We start from the raw sequence: 25,618 nt of genomic DNA on the forward strand, positions 1-25,618 counted from the left end.
TCACAAGCAGAACTTCTTGCTTAGTAGAAAAGATATCAGTTAGAATAACTCAAGGAACTGATGTTAGAAAGAAGGTGATAAAATAGGAGTGAGCAAAGGAGCAGGGGTTTGCACCGTATCATTTAAAGAGGAGAGACTGCAATGAATATCCCCTTTCTCCTCCAACGCCTGTCTTTAAGAATTAAGAAGTGACCATTGGCACTTTAAAAAGGAGGTACTGATGAATCTCTGGAAGTTCATCACTGGATGATGTGCAAACAGAACTCTCTTTGAAGACCTTTCCAGCTCTAAGATCTCTCCATAGGTTATTGATACTCACAGAAATTTACCACATGATTAATTTTTAATATAACATAAAGATCCCCAAAACCATACTCTTCATTTTAAATTGCAAAAAAAAATAATAAATATTGGTTATACTCATCTGAACAATATTACTGTGCGCTTGCGGCATAAAGGAAACTATGCAGTTTAATTCTTTTACATCAGACTTAAGAACCAGGCTCTCTCTCCCTGGTATTTTTCAAAATGAAATACCAGATAGAACTCTACTTTATTTTTAAGTGGTGACTTCTTTTTTCTTCTTGAGATTTTTGAGACTGAATTTTGTTCCCTTAAAATAGGAGTTAAAATAATCTTTGGCGAACTACCAGATGACTACGAATGAATTCAATGCAAACTTGCTTTGATATTAACATTTTCACAAACCACAGTAGGCAGACCCATGCTGTTTTTTCATTATCTTTTCCAACCGTGGCCGAAAGCCTAAATGATGCCACTTTACCAGAGAGGTATTCTGTACGTGTTTTCTACTTTAATCACATCCTTTCAACACCACGGATCTCCATCTGACAGATTATTTTCTCCACAGGCAGGCAGCCATATCCAGACCTTGATGGGGTCCCAAAGCCTTCAGCATCGTAGCCGGGAACAGCAGCCATATGAGGGAAATATTAACAAAGTGACCATTCAGCAGTTTCAGTCACCGTTGCCTATTCAGATCCCCTCTTCACAGGCCACCCGGGGACCTCAGCCTGGACGGTGCTTAATTCAAACTAAAGGGCAAAGGAGTATGGATGGATATCCAGAGCAGGTGAGAAGAGTTTTTTCAATTGATGAATTTCAAGAAATGCCCAGGAAAGTGTAATCAATCCATGGTTTGTCTTCCCTCATTAGTGTAGTCTGGGACACACTAATGCTGTCCCCATGTTGAATGGAGTAGAGCACTCTGTAGGGATTTTATCATTATCTGCAGTGGTTAAGAACAACAGCAGATAGGAATTAATGGTTGGTAAAATGCCCATTTTACATGAGGAAAAATTGATGGATCAGAAAGTTTTTCTGGCTTATCCTATACCCTCTCCTACCCACTCCCAACTCTAATTTAGCTCTACAGCACAGCTTTTGGATGTTACGAAATGCTTCAGTGGATTAGACATAGTTACCAAAACCTTTGGTGAAATTGACAGTGCAAAACATAAACTGTATATTCCTCTCTATTTGTGGAACATTTTTTAAAAGTCTTATCTTCTGATTGTTGAATAGTACAGAGATAAAGTTTCGCTATGAAGAAAATGATAAAGCACAGTTAAAAGTGAAATGCTTTTTTTTTTTGAAATGCTTCCAAAGCTACTGATAAATACTTTGTAGCAAAAATAATTGCTTTTCTTCTGACCTATCTAAAATTAGGATTTGCTTTTTCATTACAGAATCTATTTTTCTGCTTTAGGACCAGAAAACTGAATAGGATCTCAGCTATTGAATTTTATTAAGCATAGATATTAAGATCTTAATACTCATAAAATCAATTTCTCTTATTTCATTCCTCAGATAATTAGACAAAGCCAACTTTGCCTACTTACTTTATTTACTCCTTGCTATGGTTTATAAAGGTTCACTTAATTATTACTTACTCAAAGCTTCACATATCGCCTCACCTTATTTTCTGAACATATCAGGCAAGATTATCTTTATAGTTCTTTTCCTTTTTACTGTGAAAAGCCATTTATTAATTTTATCCCTGCTGCCCTAGACATCTCCACTATTTCTTAATACCCTTCTTGAAGCTGAAATTATGTATTAATCATTCTCAGAATTGTATATATTTTTAAAGGTAATTTTTTTTCTATCCTACCTTGATCTAGGCCAAGTATTGAATTTAAGGTAAAATAAATCAGACAGATGCCTTTAATGAAGTAATATGGAGGTTTTTAATTTTCTAGAGATTCTAAAAAGTTAATGAAGTTTTAAATTATACTTTACCAAAGGCATCTTCGAAGGTTAAAAATTGTTCATATCCCCTCCCCCACAAATACTATAATCTCAATTTAGTTCTCTGGCTTAGTTATTCTTAATAGCAGCTACATTTTGTTTTCTTTTGTTTTTTTCTCTGACAATCAATGTATTTAAAAATTCACTGATATCGATGCCTTCTGTTTTCACCTATTTTGAATAGTAAGTTTAGTATTAGCATACACTTAATCCGAACCTTCTAAATTTAAAGGTCTTTTTTATGTTATTGCTCCAAAAACACATAAATTGTATAGTTTGACTGATGAGAAGATTGCAGGGTTTTAAAATTTACATGCTTAATGATTTAAAATATCACGATTCTTTCAAAGACTGCATTTAGAGTCCCTTGCAAGTGTTTTAATTCATGGCTTTAAAAACATCAGGTGCCTTTCAAGCTGAGAAATGAAAACTTAAACATTCAATCTTTGTGTTAAGGAAGGGACGTAAGTATAAAAACAGTTCCATGCTCAGAAGAGCCCCACACTTGGATTAGTGCTCCGCCGTTGCCGATTTTTAATTCTTAATAATCATTGAACAAGGACCCTCATTTTCGTTTTGCACCAGGCCCCACTATAGCTGGTCCTGCTTATAGATACTTTTTCATTTAATCCTCAAATTAATCTCATTTCTCTTTTACAAATGAAGAAACCAAGGTACAGAGAAAGTAAATAACTTGTGAAAGATAAAATTGGTCACACTGAAATTTTAAACCAGGGTTGCCTGACCCAGAATCCAAGTTCTGTGTCCAATCTTACTATTAAAGTAGCAACACAGTCTCAGACACGTGCTGCTGTAGTCTCAGTGTCCCCTTCTGTTAACGATATTAATTAAACCTGCTTCAGCCATAATTCAGAATTATAGAACTGCCTTACGACTTAACTCACATGAATACTTCCAATCCTTTGAAAAACAAAAAGTACTAAACAAATGGAGAGTTTTATTATTAACAAAGCCATACCTCTGTATCCTTAATGACCTAAGGAACTAATGCATTTCTAATCTGACTAAAATAACTTCCATATAACAATGAAAATACTTAATAAATGCTGCCACTAATGACATTGAATAAATTAAAATAAATGTCATTTTTCACCTAGCCAGAGTACTTAACTTTATTTAGCCATTATGAAACACTTAGTAGGCTTTGATGTTACTGCCCAATGTTGAAACAATGTCAGCTCTGACACTACCCACCACAGAAAAACAGGCGAGTATAAATAAATAATTAATTAAAAAATAATAAAATGGCTAAATACCCAAGAACTGTAATTTAATGCACTTATTTTTACATGTTTATTTTTTATAGACACTATCAAGCCTGTTTTCAACTCTAGGATTAAAAGAAATAAAATATATGGCCCAGAGGGTATTATGCTAAGCAAAGTAAGTCAGAGAAAGTCAAATATCATATGGTTTCACTTATATGTGGTCTCCAATATAAAACACAACAAAAACGAACTTACAGAAACAGAGATCAAACTGACGGTTGCAAGAAGGGAGGGGGTTGGGGATAGGTGGAAAAGGTAAAGGGAATATAGTCATTAATATTTTGATAAGTTTGCATGATGACAGATGATTACGAGACTTAGGTTGGTGATCATATTGTAAAGTACATGTAAAATCATCGATTTTATTGAACACTTGAAACTAATATAATATTGTATACCAATATTCTTAAATTTTAAAAATATTTTAAATAAAAATAAATAAATAAATAATATATAGAAGTGATTTTTAAAACATAATGTGCTACCTGGATTCAAGGTACTGATTTCTACAGACTAGAAATCTGACTTTTAATATTGAATGTTCTTTTTAACAAATTACTACAACACCAAACCAGGTACACATTACTTAAAGTTTATTATCAGGGAATTTTACTTAGAAAAGGGATTTTAATGTATAAATCATTTGGATTATTGACAAACATAATAATAGAGGATAAGAATCAGAGTTGTATCAAGTAGTAAACTGAAGAAAGCCAGAAAATGAATGCTTGACCCTTGTTCTACATGAAAAAAACTCTTAGCTATCATCTCCATCCTATCAATGCTTCCCTTCGATTCTCAGTCCAAGTGAAGAAACTTAAAGATCCTATTCACCCTCTCCTTCGCGATATAATAATATTTTATATCAGTTGTTCTCAACCTCAGCTGTGCATTAGAATTTGTTCAAGAGATTGAAAAAACACTGATGCCTTGGCCTAATCCCCAAGAAGCTAATTTCTGGATATAAACTCAGTAGCGGGGATTTTTGAAACTCCCCTGGTGATTCTATTGTATAGGCAAGGCAAGAACCAATATTTACAATATTCTGTAGTTAACGATGTGTCAGCTGAATAATATATTGTTATCACTATTTACAGTATATATAAATTGTGCATAACCTGTTGAATACTTTTAAAAGAAACTAAGAATAACTTGTTCTTTCTCTTTTTCAAATGTATAATCCAAAGCAAACTGTATTTATATATATGGAACATATAGATACCAAAACAGAAATTGGAAGAAAAAACATCAGCATGATTATTTACCTTTTTGGTATTAACTGGCTTAATCTAACCAATAATGCTGTGATATGGGGAAAGCTATTTCTATTTTATTGGCTAGAAAACTAAGATTCAGGAGTCTTAACTGTCTTGCCTGTAGTCACACAACAATCTAGAAACTAAACCAGAATTAGAACCCAGTTTCATAAGTCTACCACAGTACACACTGCAGCCTGTGGCACCATAGCCAAACACAGAGGTCAAGATAAGCCCATGCTGAAAGAATAAAAGAGTTGAAAAATATACCCATGAATCCATGTCTGCCACAGACACAAGTTTATACCCACTAGTTGACCTAACATATCAGGATGGCAAAAGCTGCATAACTGTCTCCTGACAGTTAATTTGAGTACACTTTCAAACTAAAGTTTGTGCCTGAAAGAGAATTTATAAGATTACATTAGAAATACATTAGAATCAGCCTCTATGAGTTATACAAAGTGATTCACATCCATCATAAAGGGGGTGGGGGGTGAGTTGGGGGAGTAAACCTTTTCCTTTGTTCTTGCTACTAGGTTTTAGAGCATTGAGAGACCAAATTAGATCACTACCTCTAGAGATTATAGACGATGACATCATAGGGCTGCACTGCTACATAACAACCCATTTTGTCGTGAACTTCTCTAAGATAGATCCAATATTTATTAGAGCAAGATTAACATATATCAAAAGTATCAAATGAAGTCAAATGATGAGAATAACCTCTGAAAGAAGCAAATGCACCATTGACTGCCAGACTGTTGCTTATACCTGCAGCTAGAAATTTCATTCATCACTATCAATTATCTTAATAGATAAGTGAAATGCTGATTCTTATTAAATAAACTATTCATTTACTCTAGATCTGACCTTTTGATAGAACACTATATTTCTTCTTTGCTAATTCTCTTTAGTTTCAGACTGTTTCTTAGCTGTGAGGTATTCTTTCCTCTTACATTTTATGCCTCCTTTGGGCCTTACCAGGCAGGTGGAAGTCCTCATATGTGAGATGAATATTCTTGCTGACATGCTTTATAAGTCACAGCACAAGTTATTAGCTATACCATAGCATACCCAAGGGTAGTTTAGCTTCAGATAGAATTTATGGTTGTTTGCCACATTTATAAAACTACAGTGTTATCTATATTATTACTACTATTAAAAAATATATTGAGGCATTTCTTCATATACTTGGCACATATGAAATGTGTTTCCCTTAGATTTTTAGTGCCTTCTAGATTGACAATAATATAAAATAGATATAGTCACTATCTTGAAAGAGAAGGACTGGAAAATATTCGCAACAATTTACTTTGTAAATAAAATCAGTTACATACGTTTCCTTTCGGGTTTTATAATGGCCTGGGGAAAGCCAGAGTGATATACCTTCTATATATTACATTGTGGAATATAAACGTTCACTTTAGAAAGATATAACCCAAATTTTAAATAGAAATTCACAGATATATAGGAAAACACAAAAGTAAAATGTTTAAATTATATTAGCTCCATTCTTCCCATTTTCTAATTGACCACTAGTAACAAAAAAAGGACTGTAAGGTAAACTGGTGTGCTGAATAAAGCTAAAATATTCCTTTGAGCTACATCAAGCTATTTTATGTTCACAGATTGTGAACCATATACATAAAAAAACTATTGTAAACTGTACTTTTTATCACCCCATGATAATTAGTTTTAACAAATCTAACTCAATTAAAAGAAAAGTTGCAATTAAATATGTCTTTAAAATAAATATATGGAAGAGTGCTTATTGTTATTGTAGTTACCCATAATTCAAAAACTGTTCATTAATGACTCTAACATAAAAATCACATTAGTAGATAGTTTTTGCCTTTGTGTTGCCAGTGAACTACGTAATAGTTAAACATTATATTTCTATTATGAAATATGACAGTGAATTAGGAACAGTAACATTAAATGGCCAAGCCTAATTGATCCAGTTCCCAGGGACTCACAGTATATGCTGGTTAAATCAGATTAGGACTTAAGTTTGTCTTCTATTATCTGAGAGGTAGGGATTAAAGGTACTTGGAAAACAAAAATATAGAGAGCATTTGGGGCATTTAAATTTTTCCATAAGTAAGTTAATAGGCTAAGCAAGGTTTCTGGAGGAAAACATGAAGCTACTGAAGAAAGCAAGCATTTTTAATCATCTTTATGAACTTTTTCAGTATATATTTATATAAATGCAAAATATATAATAATGTATTTCTTTGGATATTTTTCCTTAACTCAATATTAATCTTTTGCCTGCTAATCTGGTAGCACTTGGTTCACCTAGTTCCAGTACTTTTTCTGTACTTAAAAATTATAAAAATTTTTTCTTCTTTAGACTACATCTGGAATCTTAAGTCTTTCAATCATCTGAGGTCAACCTATCCCACTTTACATGGAAAACTAGCATTTTCACTACAGCTCACACACATATTCCAGCTCAGGATCATCAAGAATTCCTAGATTTGTTACAGTTTCTCTAAGTCACTCTTGGCACATTTCCTTCTATGGAATTCCTGATCTATGATCTTTGTATCAACTCTTACAATAGCTATCATCTTTACCCCAAAGTGGACCAATACCTAATGCCATCTTTTTGTGTTTAACAGACTTTCATTGATGATTGGAGGTTTGAGGAAGTAATGTTGCAGAGAATACAAAATTATTAGCCCTCCAGTCCTAAATATGTTTTGACTGTTCCTTGTCACAAATAATTTCTCCATATTCTTGACTTCTTTCTTTTTTCACAGTGTTCTGTTCTTTCTTCCAAGACCTCTAGCCACCTCTCCAGAAGCTGCTGCTAAATCCAAAAGTCTTTTTACTGACAATTTCATTCTTCCTATGTTTCACCCTCACTCGAGCTATCCTCAAAAGTTCTCCCCTTTCTCAAACTAAAAGCTCTGCTATTTCTAACCAATAGAATTATCTACCAAGGAGATGGCTTGTACTACTCTCCTAGGAAGTGGTAGCAACTTATTTAAGTACTCATATTTCCCTCCTTCTACATTTGCAAATTTTCTTTACTTTTTTATACAGTCCCTTCAAATTACTTGGAATATATGTGTATTTTAAGTGGATAATTAAAATAATTAACAACCTTTTTATTGTTAGAAGGCTTTTTATTTAAAAAAACTGCTGTCAAGATTCTGCACACAGCAGCAAATAAATACTAATATCTGCTTACCCTGGTAATTTCAAGCTAGTTTCAATCATAACTGATGCCTATAGAAATACTAACTATTTTGTCAGAGCTTATACTGTCTTTTGTATGCCAAGGTAACTTAGGCTAACCCTGAGGACCTAAGTGAAATGTGAAGTTTTTCTTCTAGTATGTAGTTATTTGAAGATATTTAGTTTTGATATGTATTTAATTAACTTTTTATATCTTTTATACATAGTTTTGTGTGAGAATAGAAAAGAATCCTGGCCTTGGATTTAGTATCAGTGGTGGAATTAGTGGACAAGGAAATCCATTTAAACCTTCTGACAAGGTAAGAAGTGAATTTCTTATTGACAATTTTCATTAGAAAAACAGTCTTCTACTACAGCCAAAAAAAAAATGAAGAAAAAGAAAAGAAATAATTTTAAATGTTTTTACTGTTTTATTTAATAAGCTAACTATGAAGTCAATTAGAAAATTTTTTAGCACTGGGAAAAAGAATTTACTACAGTGCTTGATAAATCCTAAGAATAAGAAAAAATAAATTTAAACATTCTCTTTGAAAGAAAAATTGTTTTTTTTCCTCCTTTTGTTTCATTCACAATTATGTATATTTGTAAAGAAAGCTATTCAGGCAAGTTCTTATAAGTTGTTTCCAAAAGTTTACTTGTAGATCACTTATTTTGAAAAATATTTTCTCACAATAACAGAATGATTAATGATTCAACATCAGGGTTAGCTGACTGGCATCTCTTTAATTCATCACGTTTGTGAAGTATTTCACTAATGGAATTGTAGAACTAAAAGACCACCAAAAATAAATATTCTATGAGATAGTCAGAGTTAGCCATGGCAGAAGAATGAGGTGCTCCTCTTATGCGTCCCCCTGATTGTCACAACATGGGTAAAGGTTCCCTACTGTCCCCAGCTCTAACCTCAACCATTGCCTGAACATCAAGCATGCTGCCCATGCTCACATCTCGGCTGTCTAATCCATTGTGGACCACCTGACTTTTTTATTTTAAAAAATTACTCTGAGCTACATAACATGCCCTGCTATCACCACCAGTGTTTAACACTCTCAATTTTGAATCAATTAGTAATTATAATTTATGATAATTGAAACTCTCTACTTTTGACCTCATCACATTTAATCATATTAAGTGACATCATAAAACTTTAGGATGATGAAGAAAAACAGAAATTAGATATGAAGAAAACGTCCACAGGCTCTCAATCTACCTTTAAGTCACAATCTAGTACAGATCTCTGCAACTCACTATTAAAAAAATAACCCACGCATCAATTTCTAACCATAAGACCTGCTTCTGAAAAACGTTCAATGTTCCTACCCTGGAGATTTCTATAGCATGAAAGAGAGCCCTTAATCCCTTATTTTCCTACACTTTTCCCCAATTTTCTTGTTTCATACCATTTTTTATTCCCTTCTTCCTACCCAAAAAGGAGAGGAAGAAGGGAAAAAGAGGTCAGACCCAAAAGAGGAATCATTTGCACTATATACATTGAAATAGAAGTGACTGGAAAGAAATCCTCAGTGGCTATAGATGGGAGCTCCTTTGGTCAACTGGTTGGAGCAACTATTCATATAGAAAGAATGTGTGTGAGGCAGCCCTATGTAATTAGGGGAATGCCAGTTAGAAATGTCTGTACATAAGCATTTCTATTTTGAAGTGATGTTGAGGATAACCGTTGATTTAGTAGAATTAAAAGGTTCATGGTTTAGTAGGACCAAGTGTTAACTGGGTTTTGACAGGTTATTAATATATCCTAAAACAAAAATGATATAAGTTCAAAATTATCAAAAACATATGATGGTAAATTTAAGTTTTAAATCCTCAAGTCATTGTTTATTTCATCTTGGCCTCTCTTTATTATCTCTGGTTTTACATCTCTTTCACTAGTTCTTTCACTAAAAAGTTAATACCCTTATCATTATTAAGATAGTTGAAATTCAAAAGATGTTTTTTCTCTCCTTCTTCAGCAGGATATAAATCTTTTCACTATATTTTTGGAAGGGTAATAAATATTTTTAAATTAAGGATGAAGAGATTGCTAAATAGTCAAGTGTATGAATGCTATTGCTTTTCTACTGTTATTTTCAGCTAAAGGAAATAGTAGATGTGAGGCTTTCAAATAGTTGCCAGTAATTCTTCCATTATGATGAATATGAACACTTTATAACTCTTAATGTAATTTCTCATTTGTAACAATTCAATGACTCTAGTGAGACTCAACCATTTCTATAATCTTATAATTTTGCTCATTTGGTTAAATGCAACAGATACAGAACTTGAATTGTATAATGTGTCCATTGAAAGATTTCCTCTCAAAAGCACTTTTCTATGCCTGATTACTCTCTAAAACACTTTGCAATCTGAAAAGTGAATCTCTATTATTACAAAATTGATGAAGTACTTCAAAAGTTCCAAATGTACAGAAGACTCTCAAGACTGCTCTTAATTTATTGACGACTTTTGGTGTCATGCCAAACATATGGGGGGTACTTAGTTAAAAGTGTTCAGAGGATCTAAAGAATTTAATTCACTCATAAGGAAAGAGATTATTCTCCTGAGAATTCAATTACATTTCTTTAGCCCCAGTAACCCTTCTTGTAGTGGTTGCATAAAATCAAGAGTGGAGCCCAGTACCTAAGCCAACCCTAAAATACCAAACTGTAAAAAAATGAAGTTTAAAAACACTCCTCTCTTCAACGTTGAAAAACATTGTTTTTTTCTGAGTTGACTAACTTAGAGCTGAGGGTGGGGAGAAGCAAATTAAACATATGTTTAAACAGAACAGATATTACCTGAGTTGGAGTTGGATGTTTTGTAAGAAGTTCTAGTCATGCAAAAGCTTAAACTTTAATATGGTACATACTCCCTTCCAGTAAAAAAGTCATGGATTAGAAATACTCTCAGAAGCACACTGTATTATTTTATTTACTGTTCATGAATGTTTGAATGTTTTGTAATGCCACTCAAAATTCTAAGTATCAGAGATATCTGAATGTCTTAGAGGCTTTGAGGACTCTCTGTTCTTAAGTAGCCAATAGATTTGTTTCATTCTCTTCCTTTTGACTGATAAGATCTACTGTTTCAGCTAAATGCCAATGATTAATATGAGATTGCATCCAAAGTGATTACCTAGTATACAGTCAGTTAAGGAAAGCATAAAGTAGTTATCCCAAAAGGCTGGGAGTATGGGACTGGAGCAAAAGTGAGCTGTGTTATTCAGTCTGGTAGAAGTTTCAAATTAAATTCTATGGTAGTGTGAGATTATTACAGAAAACCCCATGGGGCAGCCCAAAAGTTAACTGAGACTTTAGGGAGAATTCGGGGTTAAGCCATAGATGAGAACTGTTTTGTGCCAGACTTTGAGACCTTAGAACAGCATCTAGTCTTGCAAACTTAACTCCTCTTAAAGACCCCATGGTAGTCCTGATCAGTTATTATCTCCTTGGGTTAAATGGATGGAGCACAATTAGTCCTGTCATTCATATCATTACCAGAACAGTGTTTAGTAGTTGAGCAACTCAATCCACTCATCTCAATCCACTCATCATGAGTTCGTTATTTGGATTCACTGTAATGTAAAAAATCCCTTTTACATACTTAGAAAGAGAAAACTGTACAAAACTGGATAAAAAAAAATGGCCCTATATAATGCTTGCCTCTGCCTTCCTAGTGAAGTGGATGGAAGTTATGATGTGGTTTATTATTATAGAGAAACGTTATTGTCAACATGGCAGGGTGCTGCAGAGGCGTGAAAGATTTTGATCCAACAAATTTGATGATAATAATAAAAGTGACAAAAATAATAGCCTTTTATTAAGTCCCTACAATGTGCTGGTTACTATTTTAGGCTCTTCATATATATGAAATTATTTGATCTTAATAACTAACTTGTTGGTTAAGTATTATTATTCCCCATTTTTCTGAGTCCCAGAGGGGTTAATTAACTTACCCAAGGTCATGTAGCTGATCTGTGGCAGATAAGATTCAAGCCCAAATTGATCTGATTCCAAATCCTTTTCTCTTAATAAGCACTATGATGCATGTTTCTATCTGCAAAGTCCACTTAGCCAAAGAGCCACATGACAAATTTATACCCTGTAGAGTTGAGACTAGTATGATATTTTAATATTGAAAGTATTACAGAGCCCTCTAATTAGTCAGAGTCTAGATATTTGTTTCAACAAGTCCTTAGAAGTCAGCATGTATTCTCTATCGAACCTAGATAATTAGAAGTATACTGTACACAGTGGATTGCTAAGCAATTATAAAACTTTTGGACTAAGATATCATTAGTGGTGATTCTGCCAGTGGAAAAAAAGCCACAGTAATCTTTTCTTATATTTAAATTTTCATAAAATAATCGTTTGTGATTGCAAAATACAAGCAATTTACCAATACAATTTCCACTGGATATTGTTACAAAGAAGAGACTGACTAACTGGTTGAGTGATACTGTTATGTAGTAAATTCATAAAACAACCTAAGACTGCAAATAAATGAATTTTTAATGATGTATTCACATATTTCTTCATTCAAGGACTGATACCTTCCTTGCCTCATTTGAGGAAATAGGACTAAATTCTTAGAGTAGAAGATATGAAAGAAAACTCATAGCCTTTTTCTCTATATGCTCTAAAGATATAGTACTGAACAGTCCCATGAACAATTATCTAGTCATAGGATTATAATTTGCTTACCATACAAGTAAAATTCCAAGCCTAGGATGAATTTTAGAGGCATGGCAAATGTAAAAGATAGTTGCCAATAAAGTCAAAATAAATGTTCTGGAATTTCAGAATAAATTACTATATCTTCTTCTACATAACTTCCAAAAGATTGACTCCAGATGCCAAAACAGCCTGCAAAGTACTTAAACCCCTGTTTACACCCCACCTTTCACTCCTAGGAAAAAAAAAAAAAAAACGAGAGTTTTTTCTGTGTAGACATGCATACTTCATCAAATAAAAGTACTTTTATGATTAATATTAAGAAGATAAGAAGGGTTAGATGTTCAGAATGAAAGCATTTATTTGATACCTATACTGGGGATTACAATGCCCAAAGGCATGCTTGGCATGACTTATTTGAAAATGCACAAGAATAATTTTCCAAGTTTGCTCAGCCTCATGACATTGGGTGACTCATAAATAAAAGGTTGGAAAAGACATGTTCTTCACTTATGAAAAAGGTACATTCCATATGTCTATTTCTTGTCATTATTCCTCCATAGATATAAAAATCAAGAATAGCAAACATATTTAACTAAAACTCCATACAGCATATGATTTATATTTGCAGCATAAATATTAAACTACCTAAAACACATTTCCTTCATATTGTATAACTACTAGATAAATATGATTTATTTTATTTATTTCTAAGTTTATTTTATATTATAATTTATATATCTTTCCCATGTTTAATTCTGTTTCAAGTGATCGTGTAATGCAAAGTAATTCGGAAAGTCTATGCACTATGTGTAAGTAACATTCAGGAGCAAGGAATATGTATAATATTGTTTATACATTGCATTTTGGACTAAATTTAAGATGAGATTAAAATATGTTTTTGTATATAAGCTGAATTTTTAAAACTAAATACAGAGCATAAGTTATTTTACAACATGATTGATTATTCTAGCTGCATCTTAGTCACATTGCAATTCAAGTTCAGAATGCCACTTGATTGTTTGAGGACAGTAAAAGTGAGATTTTAAAAAACTAAAAAAAGTATTTTTGCCTATTCTGTTCTATGTCTTACATTTTGAGAAAAAAATCCTGAATCTATTCAGAAACGTCGATAGAATTCCTTGTTAATAGGATTCCTACAGGTATGATATCTTACATAAGCTTTTTTAAAAAGCATGGCAGTGTGCTTTAGCCAATTGGATAATGTTGATGTCCAGACATTGTAATATAAAGAAAACATAAATTTCCTCTTATGAAAAAATATAATTAATATAACAACACAGGTTTTGTTCTATCATTGGGGCATACATATAAAAAAATAAGGCAAATAAAAAGTACAATTTTAAATAAGAAGATAGATTGGGACATTTTAATTTAGCAAAAACTTAGAGAATCACTGGAATTGAGATTGTAATATTTTATAACAATCAGTAAAATTGTAATATTTTATAACAATCGGTAAAATATTTTTCAATAAAATTAAAGCCCAAGTGTATAGGCAGCTATAGTAGTTGCTACAGTTATATTTTATATGTTGTTTGCTGCATCATTTTATCCATTTAGCATAGAACAAAATAAGTAAAATAAGCAGACAGAAAATGATGTGGGAAAAGATTTAGAGACTTTTTAAAGTTTGTTGCTATTCATTGGGAAAATGTCAGACATTTCTCAATCAAAAAATGAAAGCACTTATAGTTCATAAATAATACCTTATATAATAACTAATAAGAACTGACAGGTCCACCAATGAGAACAAGTTAATTGCTGAGAGCCAAATTGATCTTTTGGAAGTGTGTAAAATCTTTCATATTTTATTTACAAAGTTACTACCATATATTTTAAGTGATATTCCAGAGACCACTTAATAGTTCTAGTTTCTTACTTCAAAAAGTTATAACCAACTAGAATTATTTGTAATATTATGAAGACAAGTTAATAGAACTAAAACAAAACAAAAATAAATAAAAAGGAATAGCTGCCAGGTTTCTGCTTATAGCAATGACATTTAACTTTTTTTATTCACCCATATCACATTTAAGATATATCTCAATAATACATATTTAATAACAGTATTATCCACTTTTCCCCCATTCTGCCCCAAAGTTGTTCTATGTTAAGGGAGGGGAGAGTGCATTTTATCTCCTGACTCAGGCTTTCCAAGCAAAATGTGGAATGTACCAGGTGAGAAGATACCACAGAGCTTTAATTTTTGTAATTTGTATTTGTCTAAAGTCAGTTTCCCAAAATGAAGAACCTAAAATGGGTATTTTTGTGCAAGTGGTTAATTGAAAAATGGCTCTCAGGAGAAATCTATAAGGGAATGAGGGAGGCAAGATAGAGCAATGCAGAAACTAAGCAAAGATGTAGGTTTAGTGGAAGCCTGATCACACAGGCTGCTCTGGAGCATGATGGTACCACAGTTTTCCCACCTTGAGGAGAGAAACAGCCTTTTATACCCTGGTATCCTTCATTCATTGGCTGCAAGCGAGCCACCCCCAGGTGGGAAGGTGTAACCTCATAAGCATTTCCCACTAAAAAGGCTCCAGGCTGAGGGTAATTTTCAAGAGAAATGTCAAAGTGAACCGTCAGCAGCACCTGCAGGATGTGAGCCCCCATCTGATAAAGGGATTCTGGGCAAGTCACAAAAAGTATCTATAATAGTATTATGAAAATAATACATTGTTTTCATCTTTCAAACTAAAAGTACTTTAGTACCAGAGATTCTGATATGCTTCCACCTATGAGAAGTACTGCCCTAGAGCCCAAGTACTTTCTACCATAGCATCAGACCGAGAGGGATTGCAAAGCAATTGATGCTTCAGTATGGACCCTGAAATTGGCTATGTCAGATTTTTGCAGTGAGACCCATTTATATCTGCTTTAAAATCCTTTAAATTTGTATAACTAAATCTTTTTTCCTTTTTTCAAGAGACACTATTGTATTCTACAGAGTCCTGGTCCCCTGAGAGATAGTAATCTCTAATTGAACCAAATCCTTGTTTCTGATAGGTAAAGGAAGTGGTTTAAAAAATTAAACATTAGTCAGAAAAGCAGCGAAGTTTAGAGTAAACACCTTTAAATGAAAAAAAAATCAGATAACAACAGATAAGATCAGAGGAATATAAGACAAGTGAAAGAAAGAAAGAAAGAAAGAAAGAAAGAAAGAAAGAAAGAAAGAAAGAAAGAAAGAAAGAAAGAAGCCAAAGTAACTGTGTCATTGTGTCATTTTTCTCTTTTGAGTGTGTGAAAAAATCATGAGAACTCAGAGTTGATTCTTAAATTCTATAAACTCAAACTTAAACCCTCTCTAATACCATTTGAATGAGTTGAAGGAAAGCTACAAACAGATGAGAATAGATTCCCAGGAAGGAACTGAACATCAAATTCACCTGAAGTTCCTAGAGCTATGCTGGAAGGTTACACTAGTATATTAAAATTTAGAGTGATTTATTATTTTAAATGTATATATACATATATACACACACATATACATATATATAATATTCAGTGGCAACTATATACATATATATATATATATATATATATATATTTAAGGATAAATCCAGAGTTAAATCAAACTAGCAGTAAATAAATAATAACAGTTTATATAAGGTACAAAATGATAAATTTTTTCTTTAAATGCTTGTCATCTTTACAATGTAATTAGGATAGCTATATATGGTCTTAGTAACTTTCTTAAGCATAATTGAATAGAAAGTACTTCCTATATTTGAAACCTTGTAGATCTAACTCCATCACCTTACACAAACCACATTTCCATAACAAGGTACTATCATTTAACTCCTGATGACATTTATTAACAGAAAATAGAAAGCAATCTCTTTCAATGTTGGGCTAAACTATAAAGTGATTAAAGAGAGTCATACCTCAGATTTTTATTTGTATTTTGTTTATTGAGGTATACTGAGGCTTCTTTATTGTGAGAGAAAAAACATGTGTTCCTTCTACATTTATGTGACAAGAATGCCTCTGCCTTGCCTCAGAACAACTAAAGTAATGGGATACCTAGACTTGAGAAGATTTACTTATTCCTGTACCACAAGATATGATATGCTTGGTTTTGAATGACTTTCATACATCAGCAGGTGGTTTCAGTTCTCTGAAGGTGACGATCTCTGAGGCATTAAGTGAGAGTGTGGTCAACGAGACAGGGAATCAAGAGCCCCTTTCACTTAGGAACCTTCTGCTGGATGTGAACTGCTTCCCCTTCATTCACTAGCCGCATGGCATTCTCAGTGCTTTTGCTTTGGGGGACATAATCATGTATCCTTTAAAGACATGATATATTACTCTCAAATGTATACGACTGCAAAGTCCTTTCCCTTCAACATTCCTTTTCAAAAATTGCACAAGTAATGAAAACATTGTCACTATAAAAATTCAGATACTATAGAGACAAAGAATCAAAAAAAAATTCTCTCTTTTCACTCCATCACGCACTGCCCACATAACAGCTTTGGCTTGAGAGCCACTTCGTCAATCAGTGAATCAAGATTCACAACTGTAGTGTCTTCTGGGTATTCGCCACTGGCCTTTTTGACTTCCTGATTTCACTGCCACCTCAAAAAATAACATGGTCTGACTCTACAATGATGTGTTATCGATTAAATAAAACCATATAAAATCTAAAATAATCATAGTTTGAATATAGCTTATGACAAAATAATTTTTCACTTCAAACCTTATTTTAGCATAAGTGACAAAAAAAGGTTTGATTGAATTCTTCACTTTCAGTTCATTATTTTAAAATGGTACAGATAGTGTCAAAAAAGTATACAGTTGAAAAAGCTTTGAGGAAGCCTGCAGGGATGAATATCAGAAAGCTGATTAATGGTACTATTTTAGAAACAGCTAGGAAAGAGAATCCACAGCACCTACAATTACCTACTCCTGCTTTTAGTAGTTTCTACTATTTTGTGCTATATATGAAGCTGAGAAGGAAAGCCTTAGAAGCTCCGACAGAATCAGCAAATTGTATAAAACTCGGCCTTCCAAATATTCACCACCGATGAGGCCTCGTATTAAATATGAGCTTTAAAGAATATTTCTTTTGTTTTTTCCAAAGAGACAAGAAATCTAGAAAGATAGTATTCGAAGAAGTATGATCATTTACTTTTAAAAGAAAATAATGAAAGTCAAATCAAATAAAACTCATTTTTAAACTCAAGAATTTCACCAAGAAATATACAGGAAGCAAGGTTATTTTCAGTCACATCTCAGATATGTTTAATTGTTAGATCATAATTGGAATACTGGAGCTACCAATAAAAGAAAAACTATAATTATAAAGTAACCACAGCCAAATATAGTTTTAATTTTTACATTCAAATTTCCCTAAAGAGAACAGCCCAGGATGGTCAGCATCGAACTATAAAAAATATTCTAGTAGTCACCTTGTCATCTAACAGGAACCTCAGATAAAAGGAAATAAACTGCTTACTTTTTAAATGCTTTTTGCAAGTCAGAAGAGCAGTATCTTGAAAAAGTTATTTTTTTTTTGACTTCCTAAAGAAACTTTTACAATGACCTAAAAGTATGATGTAAATCTAAAGGGCAAACAATGTGTTATTTCTTCTGCTAGAATCATCTTTATTATATTGCCACTAAGATATTTGTAATCACATAGTCATTTTTATGGGTTTCAGTAGTCTCCTTGTTGCTCTAATACATTATTAATAAATAATTTACAGATGCAGCCAAGTGATTTCTATTTTATATTTATTTAAAAATTTTGTGAAAGTTTAAAATTCCTAATTTAAACATCTGTTCGTAAGATTTTTATAAATTTTTTAGAGGACTTTGGTCAATTCTAGAATTTTTATTTGTATTTCTGTCTTTTGAGGCTTAAGTATTCTAGGTTTCTAAAGGAATTCTCCCTTGTGTTCATCTTTTATATATTTTATATTTCATCATTTTGTCAGGTGAAGTTTAGTCATACATCAAAGCATCATATTCACCTCCTAAAGCCCGCTTTTTCCCCTCTCTCCTTTCTGCCTCTCACTCCATCCCTCCCCCTCTTTCTTTTAGTTTCTAATGGCCCCGGGATAAACTTCTTTTCTTGCTGTGTATAAACTTCTGTCATTATGATAGCAAATTGTTCAAAGATTTGACACTCAGTAATTAACCTTAAATGATTTTGTCATCACACTTTTGATTCATAGAAAGAAAGCTATCAATGATACCTTTATCCCTGATGTGTCAAGTCCTCTTGTAATCAGATGCTAAGCATTATGTCTACGTAAAGCTGCTTCTAGAGCCACAACATATTTTTGTATTAACTTTGCCCGATTTAAGAAAAAAATGTATTATTTACCACACTTTTGGCAAAAAAAAAAAAAAATTTTCCTTTAAAAATTATTGAATCGGTGGCTATTTGTTGTTTTAATGAGTCAGTTTTTCCTCCAAAATACTCTTTGAAATTTCAAAATGATATGAAAACATAAAATACTATATTCTATAATATTTAACCGTGTTCTGAATCATAATTGTAATAGTATGCAATTTGTATTTAAGATACTGCCTTCCTAGAAACTAATTTCTTAACATCGGCTAAAGCCCAGATTTTTCAGAATTTTAAAGAAAAGAATATTTCATAAATCGAAGTTGCAGTTCCCTTAAGACAAGTTCTATTTCGGTGCCTACATTTGCAATAGCCGAGGCTGTCACAGTCATTCACCTTCATCATTAAAAAGCCATATAAAGTTTCTTTCTCCTCTAAAGTTAGAATGTTAACTGTTGGCCATGTAGGCTAACTTTGCAAGCACTTTAAGGTTTATGTCCAATGTGGTATAAGCCAGCTAGGTAACCAGCAAGACAAGGTCAGATCTTAACACTGAAAAAACCTCCTATACCATAACTCTTTCAAAATCGTTTATGAAGAGTAAAACTTTTTAAAACACCTTTATGGGTACCTTTGGAAAAACTATTTATGATTTGCATGAAGACTAGTTTAAAAATAGGGAGGATATTTGCAGCATTCAGCCAGGCCTCTCTAGGTTCGCTTTGGTTCAAACCTGCGGGAATATCTCTGTGATGCATAAGTCTATAGGGTCTACGTCCAGATCAAGCATACCCAGATATTGGTGTCTGAGGAGAACAAAGCCTTCCAAAAGGCTGCAGCACTTATCTTGCTGTGTTGCGAGATGCCCTCTAAAGGTAGTGCTGAGGGAAAACCACTAAGGAACCTGAGAGCTAGCTGGTCCTGAGGTACGAGGCATTAGAAAAACACACTCAGGGATGCCCTCAGCCATTAACTATATTCTAGTACCCATTACTATAAAGAGCTGATGCACCTGACTTGCAGCTACCAAAGGAAGTAGACCCTGAAAGTTACTAAGAATCATCAGAAAGCCCTCTAGTTGGGACTCATGTCCCCTACTGAGAGTGAACAATCTTTGGAGCCATTATCACTGAGAGCCACCACTAGCAAACCACAGATGAGATAGGAGAGAGCTTTATATCCCTCTCCCCATCCCTTTTCCTAAAAAAGAGATCTTCTTACCTGTTGGGAATGCAAGAGAAAGATAAATGTTGGCCTTTCAATATACTGCAGATTGAGAGTAAAGAAGAATTTCCTAACAATAAATCTGGTACAGTTGAAGACTCCGAAGCTCTCAAAGTGAGCTTTACTGGATAAAAAGACCTTAGATTGTAGATTGACCTCTAGACTTTCAATAATTATGATAACATCTATTGACACTATGCTGAGTTCCATTTACTTTTCTAGGAATTTTGTATGCATTCACTTACTTAATCTCATGACTGTGAGTATATACCATTATATATCCATTTTACTGATGAGAAAAAGTACACAAAGTTAAAACTTACCCAAGGTCACATATTTATAAATTATGAACACACAGTCTAACTGCAAAACTAGCTATGCTTTTATCTACTTCATATACTATGTGGTAAGCAAAAAAAAAAAAAAAAAAAAAAAAAAAAAAAAAAAAAGGCCTCCCTAAATTCCTAGAATCTGTGAATATGTTACATTACAAGGCAAAAAAAAAAAAAAATGTTGTAGATGATATTAATTAAAGACCTTGAGATGAGGATATTATTCTGGATTGTCCAGGTGGGCCCAATCTAATCACATGAATCCTTAAAAGCAAAGACCCCTTCCTGACTTTGATCAGATGTGTATCTGACTATAGAGAAATATTAAGAGAGATGAACAATAACTGGTTTTGAAGATGGAAAATGAGGGGCCATAAGCCAAGAAATGTAGACATTTCCTAGAATCTGGAAAAGACAAAGAAACACATTCTTTCTTAGTTTTTTCAGAAAATAATGCAGTCCTGCCAATACATTTGTTTTAGCCCAGTGAGACCTGTGTTGGATTCCTAACCTATAGAACTGTAAGATGAGAAATTTGGGATGTTTAAGCCACTAAATTTGTGGTAATTTGTTACAGCAGCAGTGAAAACAAATACACATTACGTCATTCAAAAGGAGAGTTACTAAAGTATTTTTCTTTGCTGGGGTAAGATGGTTTCACCGTAATCTTAGGTGTGTATGTTATTTCACTAGTTTTGAATGTACCACATGGTTGATTGTCCCACATTTAGCGTTCTACTAAATGTTACAAGAACAACATATTTAGATTTTGCTAGTAGAACTATAAAATTAATCAGATGTCATGATTTAGATCTTTCATACATACAAGATAGCATATTACTATTTGGAAATTAGATGATTTTTCCCCAAACAATAGAAAATTATTTTTGTAATTTTCAGAATGCAAATAGTCTAATAATTTTTCATCAAATTCTGTCATTAGTGCAAAGTATTCTTTGAAGACTCAGAAAAAAAACAAATTTGTTGAAAGGTTGACATGTTGCTATAATGAGCTTTTTCATAGCAGTGTCAAAGTTTTCATATTTCTCATCAATATTCATCATAACAGAGACCACAAAATAGGTTCAAAGTTATTTACTCTCTTTCATAGCATACTGTTTATATACATAAATACAGTGAAAAATCAGGCGACTGGCCTTTGCAGGCAGTCTTTTGGGAAACATTCTACCTCCACAAATCACGAATGCCACAGACAATTATCAGACATAGCACTTATTACTCTGTTTCAACTAATATGGCAGTTTTCTTGTTGATAGACTACACAGAGAAAAAAAAACTGTACTAATTGGCAGTAGCAGTTTCTTAGCTGATGAAATTTATCGATTGAAAAGAAAAAGAAAACAGAAGTAAATGTTTTAGAAGGGTCAGGACACCATAAGAGTAAACTTCAAAACAAGTCTTCAGAACAGCAGTTGAATCCTGCAGAGCTTCATGATGGGTGAAATTAAACTGGCCACAGACACTACATTTGTATTCTTTCAGCGGTCAGGTTGTGGAGCGTTGCTAGTTCTTCCCAGCATTGCAGATATGATGGCCATAATTCAGTTCCTGTGGTCTGGATTCATGTGAATATTATTAAAACTATTTCTGTACAATGAGCTGAAGAATGGAAATCAAAATTAACTAGGTAGTACAGACTTTGCCTGCTGGGATAAAATAATTGTCAAAACAACTTTACCTCTAGCACCCAGAGATGTGGTGGCTTATTTTGGGCAATAGATCATTCTGCCTATTGTACAGAGTCCTCAATAGCAAAGAGAGGGGCTACCAAGGGGAATGATTGCACACATAGTGTCGTGGATTGATGGTGTATGAGAGTTATATATGCTCAGTGTGAAAAGGATTATATTTGTAGCTAGGTTATATTTGTTTTCATAACCAGTACTGTCATTCACCAGTCCGCTGGATTAATCACTGTGCTTATTTAACTGTTCTTTTTAAACAACCAGTTTTATTTTTCCTTCCAAATTGACCATTTGTACAACCGAAGTAGCTATTTGAGCATCCCTCTCACCAGTACCACATTAACCTAAAAATAAAAAATATATATTATTACTCTCTTAATGGTATAAGTTGTACATAATTATTTTAGAAAATTTAGAAAACAGATAAGCAAAAAGAAACATATATATTTATCATATCTATGATGTCTTGCTCTTTATGTATGTGTGTGTATATATATGCTATCTCCCACTACAACCACTGTTGATGTTTAAGAGTATGTCTTTTGCAGATATTTTTCTATACAAACAGACATATAAACATATTTCAGCAAAAATAGTATCATACCACACATAATGTTTTACAATCTGCTTATTTCACTAAACACTAGTGTACTTCTGTATCTGCCATCAAGGACTCTATTTTTAATAACTACATATTATTAGTTGCATGAATTTACCATAATTTTTAACCAGTCCCTTGTTTTTAGACATTTAAGTGGCTTTGTAATTTTATTATTATAAATAATACTATAATAATGAACATATTAGTAAATGCATGTTGCGTATTTTTCCGGTTATTTTCTTAAGATAAGTTACAGAGGTGGAATTAAAAGTTATGCACTTTTCTAGAGATTTTGATGCCCATCTGTAGTTTCATCTTTGAATAGGAAAGAAAAGAGATTAAAATCAGAAAGATAAAAATCATTTAAAAGGCTTAAATGAATAAACTTCATAAAAATCTAAAAGGCTAAATGAAAACACACATAGAAGTATTTCAATTAAAATCTATTTATTAAACCATTCACACACACATACACAAAATTAGGAGTTTAAGTGGGAATCATTAAGTCTACAGATCAAAATATTAAATGATTTTTAAAATTTTTTTTAAATTAAATTTATTGGGGTAACATTGGTTAATACAATTATATAATTTTCAGGTGTACATTATCACTTGACATCTGTGTAGTCTATCATGTGTTTACCACCCATAGTCCAATTTCCTTCAACTACCATATATTTGATTCCCTTTACCCACTTTACCCTTCCCCTTTACCCTACCTACCTCCCCCTTCTTCTCCTACCCTACTAGTTTTTAAATAAGCAAGGACATTAAATATTATCTTCTATTCTATTAAGAATAGAAGAATTAAGAATTAAGAAAACAAAAACACCTATATTGAGATCTAATTTACACAACATAAAATTCACCCTTTTAAAGTTTATGATTAAGTGGTTTTTACTATATTCACAGAATTGTGCAACCATTATCACTATCACATTACCACATTTATATTTCATTTAAATGGAATTATATGTGGCCTTTTGTGACCAGCTTCTTTCACTTAGCATAATGTTTCCCAGGTTCATTCATGTTGTCAATACTTTGCTTCTTTCTACTGCCAAATAATAATCCCTTGAATAGATGTACACATTTTGTCTATCCACTCATCATTCATTCTTCAGATCTTGTCATGCTTAAAATACTTCAGTAGCTCCCCCAACTGATAAGCATGTCTATGAAAGGCCCTTCTTACTCATATCCCAACCTACCTTTTGGCCTGACCTTCTCCCATGCTCACAACCCCATCAACTCACACTCTCCCACCACCACTCCAGTCATAATAGAGCTACGTGCCATTTCTTGGATGTAACAGGCACTTTCTCTATTGCATATGGTATCCCTGCTATCTGGAATACCCTTCCTCCCCTTATCTGTATCGATGCCTTATACTTGTTCTTTATGATTCAGCTGCCAGGTATCTCCTCTTCTTAGAAGCACCAACACACTAAAAATAAACTAGGCACAGCTTTATTGATAATCTATTGTATTTCTATTATAACACTTGTCATATCGTTATGTAATTGGTGGTTTTCTTGACTTTTCTCCCACTATATTGTAAGCTCATTGAAGCCAGAAACAATATTCTGTATATCTTTATAACACTAGCAATCAAGGTCTAGCATGTGGTAGACATTCAACAAATCTTGCTTTTATATATGATTAAAAGAATTAGATTCTTTTATGAACTAAATTAATCAATTTAAGGGTTTTGTAAGTATGTAGATATATACTTTATACTTAAAATGCATGTTGGAGTTTTCTTTTGTTTAATTTGTTCATATACCATTTATATTAAAATTCTCAGTAACATACAAAGTAATATTCATTAAAATAAACAGTACTTATGTGTAATTCTAGTAAGGTTTTTTTCGGTGCACTTCAAATTTACAACATATCAAAAAGCAGACATTTTCAATGCAGAATAACTTAAAGCCAATTTCAGAAGTTGTACAAAAGATGGTTAGTGCCATATTTCAAATGTTTTAAAAAAGAAATTAAGACTATGCCATGAAATTAATTTATAAATCATGGATGCACCTTAAAAACAGATGAGCTTTTTTTTATGAAAGATGTTACTTTTCTTAAACTTGACTTGGAGAGTGGTGCTTTGCTTAAAATACTGTAATAATCTTTGAATTATACATGTATAAACTGCTTTTAATATGTTTTCACTGTATTCTATATAAATGAAAAAAAATGTAAGTAGGCCCAGTTCTTGATAATAGAATCCTAACCTCTGTTACTTCTGACTTATAGGGTATCTTTGTTACTAGGGTTCAGCCTGATGGACCAGCATCCAACCTGCTACAGCCTGGTGATAAGATCCTTCAGGTAAGACAGGTTTTTTGAGTTAAAACATTGAAACCAAAAAGACACAAAATAATCTAAAATGTTTCTTTACTACTTTATTATGGAAGTTCTATATTTTTGGATTGCCTAACTAGACCTATGATCTTAAGCATTTTATACAATGTCTGTGGAACTCGCATTCATTATGTGTAAATGAACTGTGGGTTACTTATATCTGAGGTTCCTCCAGCTCAAAAATTTAATTGTTCAATAATTCTATCAATTTCCACAAAAAATGGTCAAGAATTACAGTGTAACTTTAGAACGCTTGATAAATACTGCTTGTTCAGCAAAGAAAATGACTAGTTTTCTTCTCTATTGAATTTCAAAGAAATTATTTTGAATCTCAGAGTCTGAAAAAAAAATGTAGCTGATTAATCTCGGA

General features: G+C 32.8%; 1 protein-coding gene across 8 annotated transcripts in view; it reads left to right on the forward strand.

Annotated features, from left to right (window-relative positions):
- The window catches only part of LRRC7 (leucine rich repeat containing 7), a 440,527-nt gene that overhangs the window by 394,652 nt on the left and 20,257 nt on the right, over positions 1 to 25,618 (forward strand). For 6 of the 8 annotated variants that reach the window (XM_016148942.2, XM_016148946.2, XM_016148947.2 and 3 more), the window contains 3 exons: positions 872 to 1,093; positions 8,233 to 8,325; positions 25,141 to 25,215. In XM_016148942.2, coding sequence (XP_016004428.1) covers positions 872 to 1,093; positions 8,233 to 8,325; positions 25,141 to 25,215 — 390 coding nt within the window. Of the gene's footprint in view, positions 1 to 871; positions 1,094 to 8,232; positions 8,326 to 25,140; positions 25,216 to 25,618 lie in introns of those variants that run through there. The other 2 variants (XM_016148945.2, XR_004955289.1) reach the window with 2 other exon arrangements.

The sequence above is a fragment of the Rousettus aegyptiacus genome, unplaced genomic scaffold (assembly GCF_014176215.1).
Source record: "Rousettus aegyptiacus isolate mRouAeg1 unplaced genomic scaffold, mRouAeg1.p scaffold_m13_p_1, whole genome shotgun sequence".
NCBI classification, from domain to species: Eukaryota; Metazoa; Chordata; class Mammalia; order Chiroptera; family Pteropodidae; genus Rousettus; species Rousettus aegyptiacus.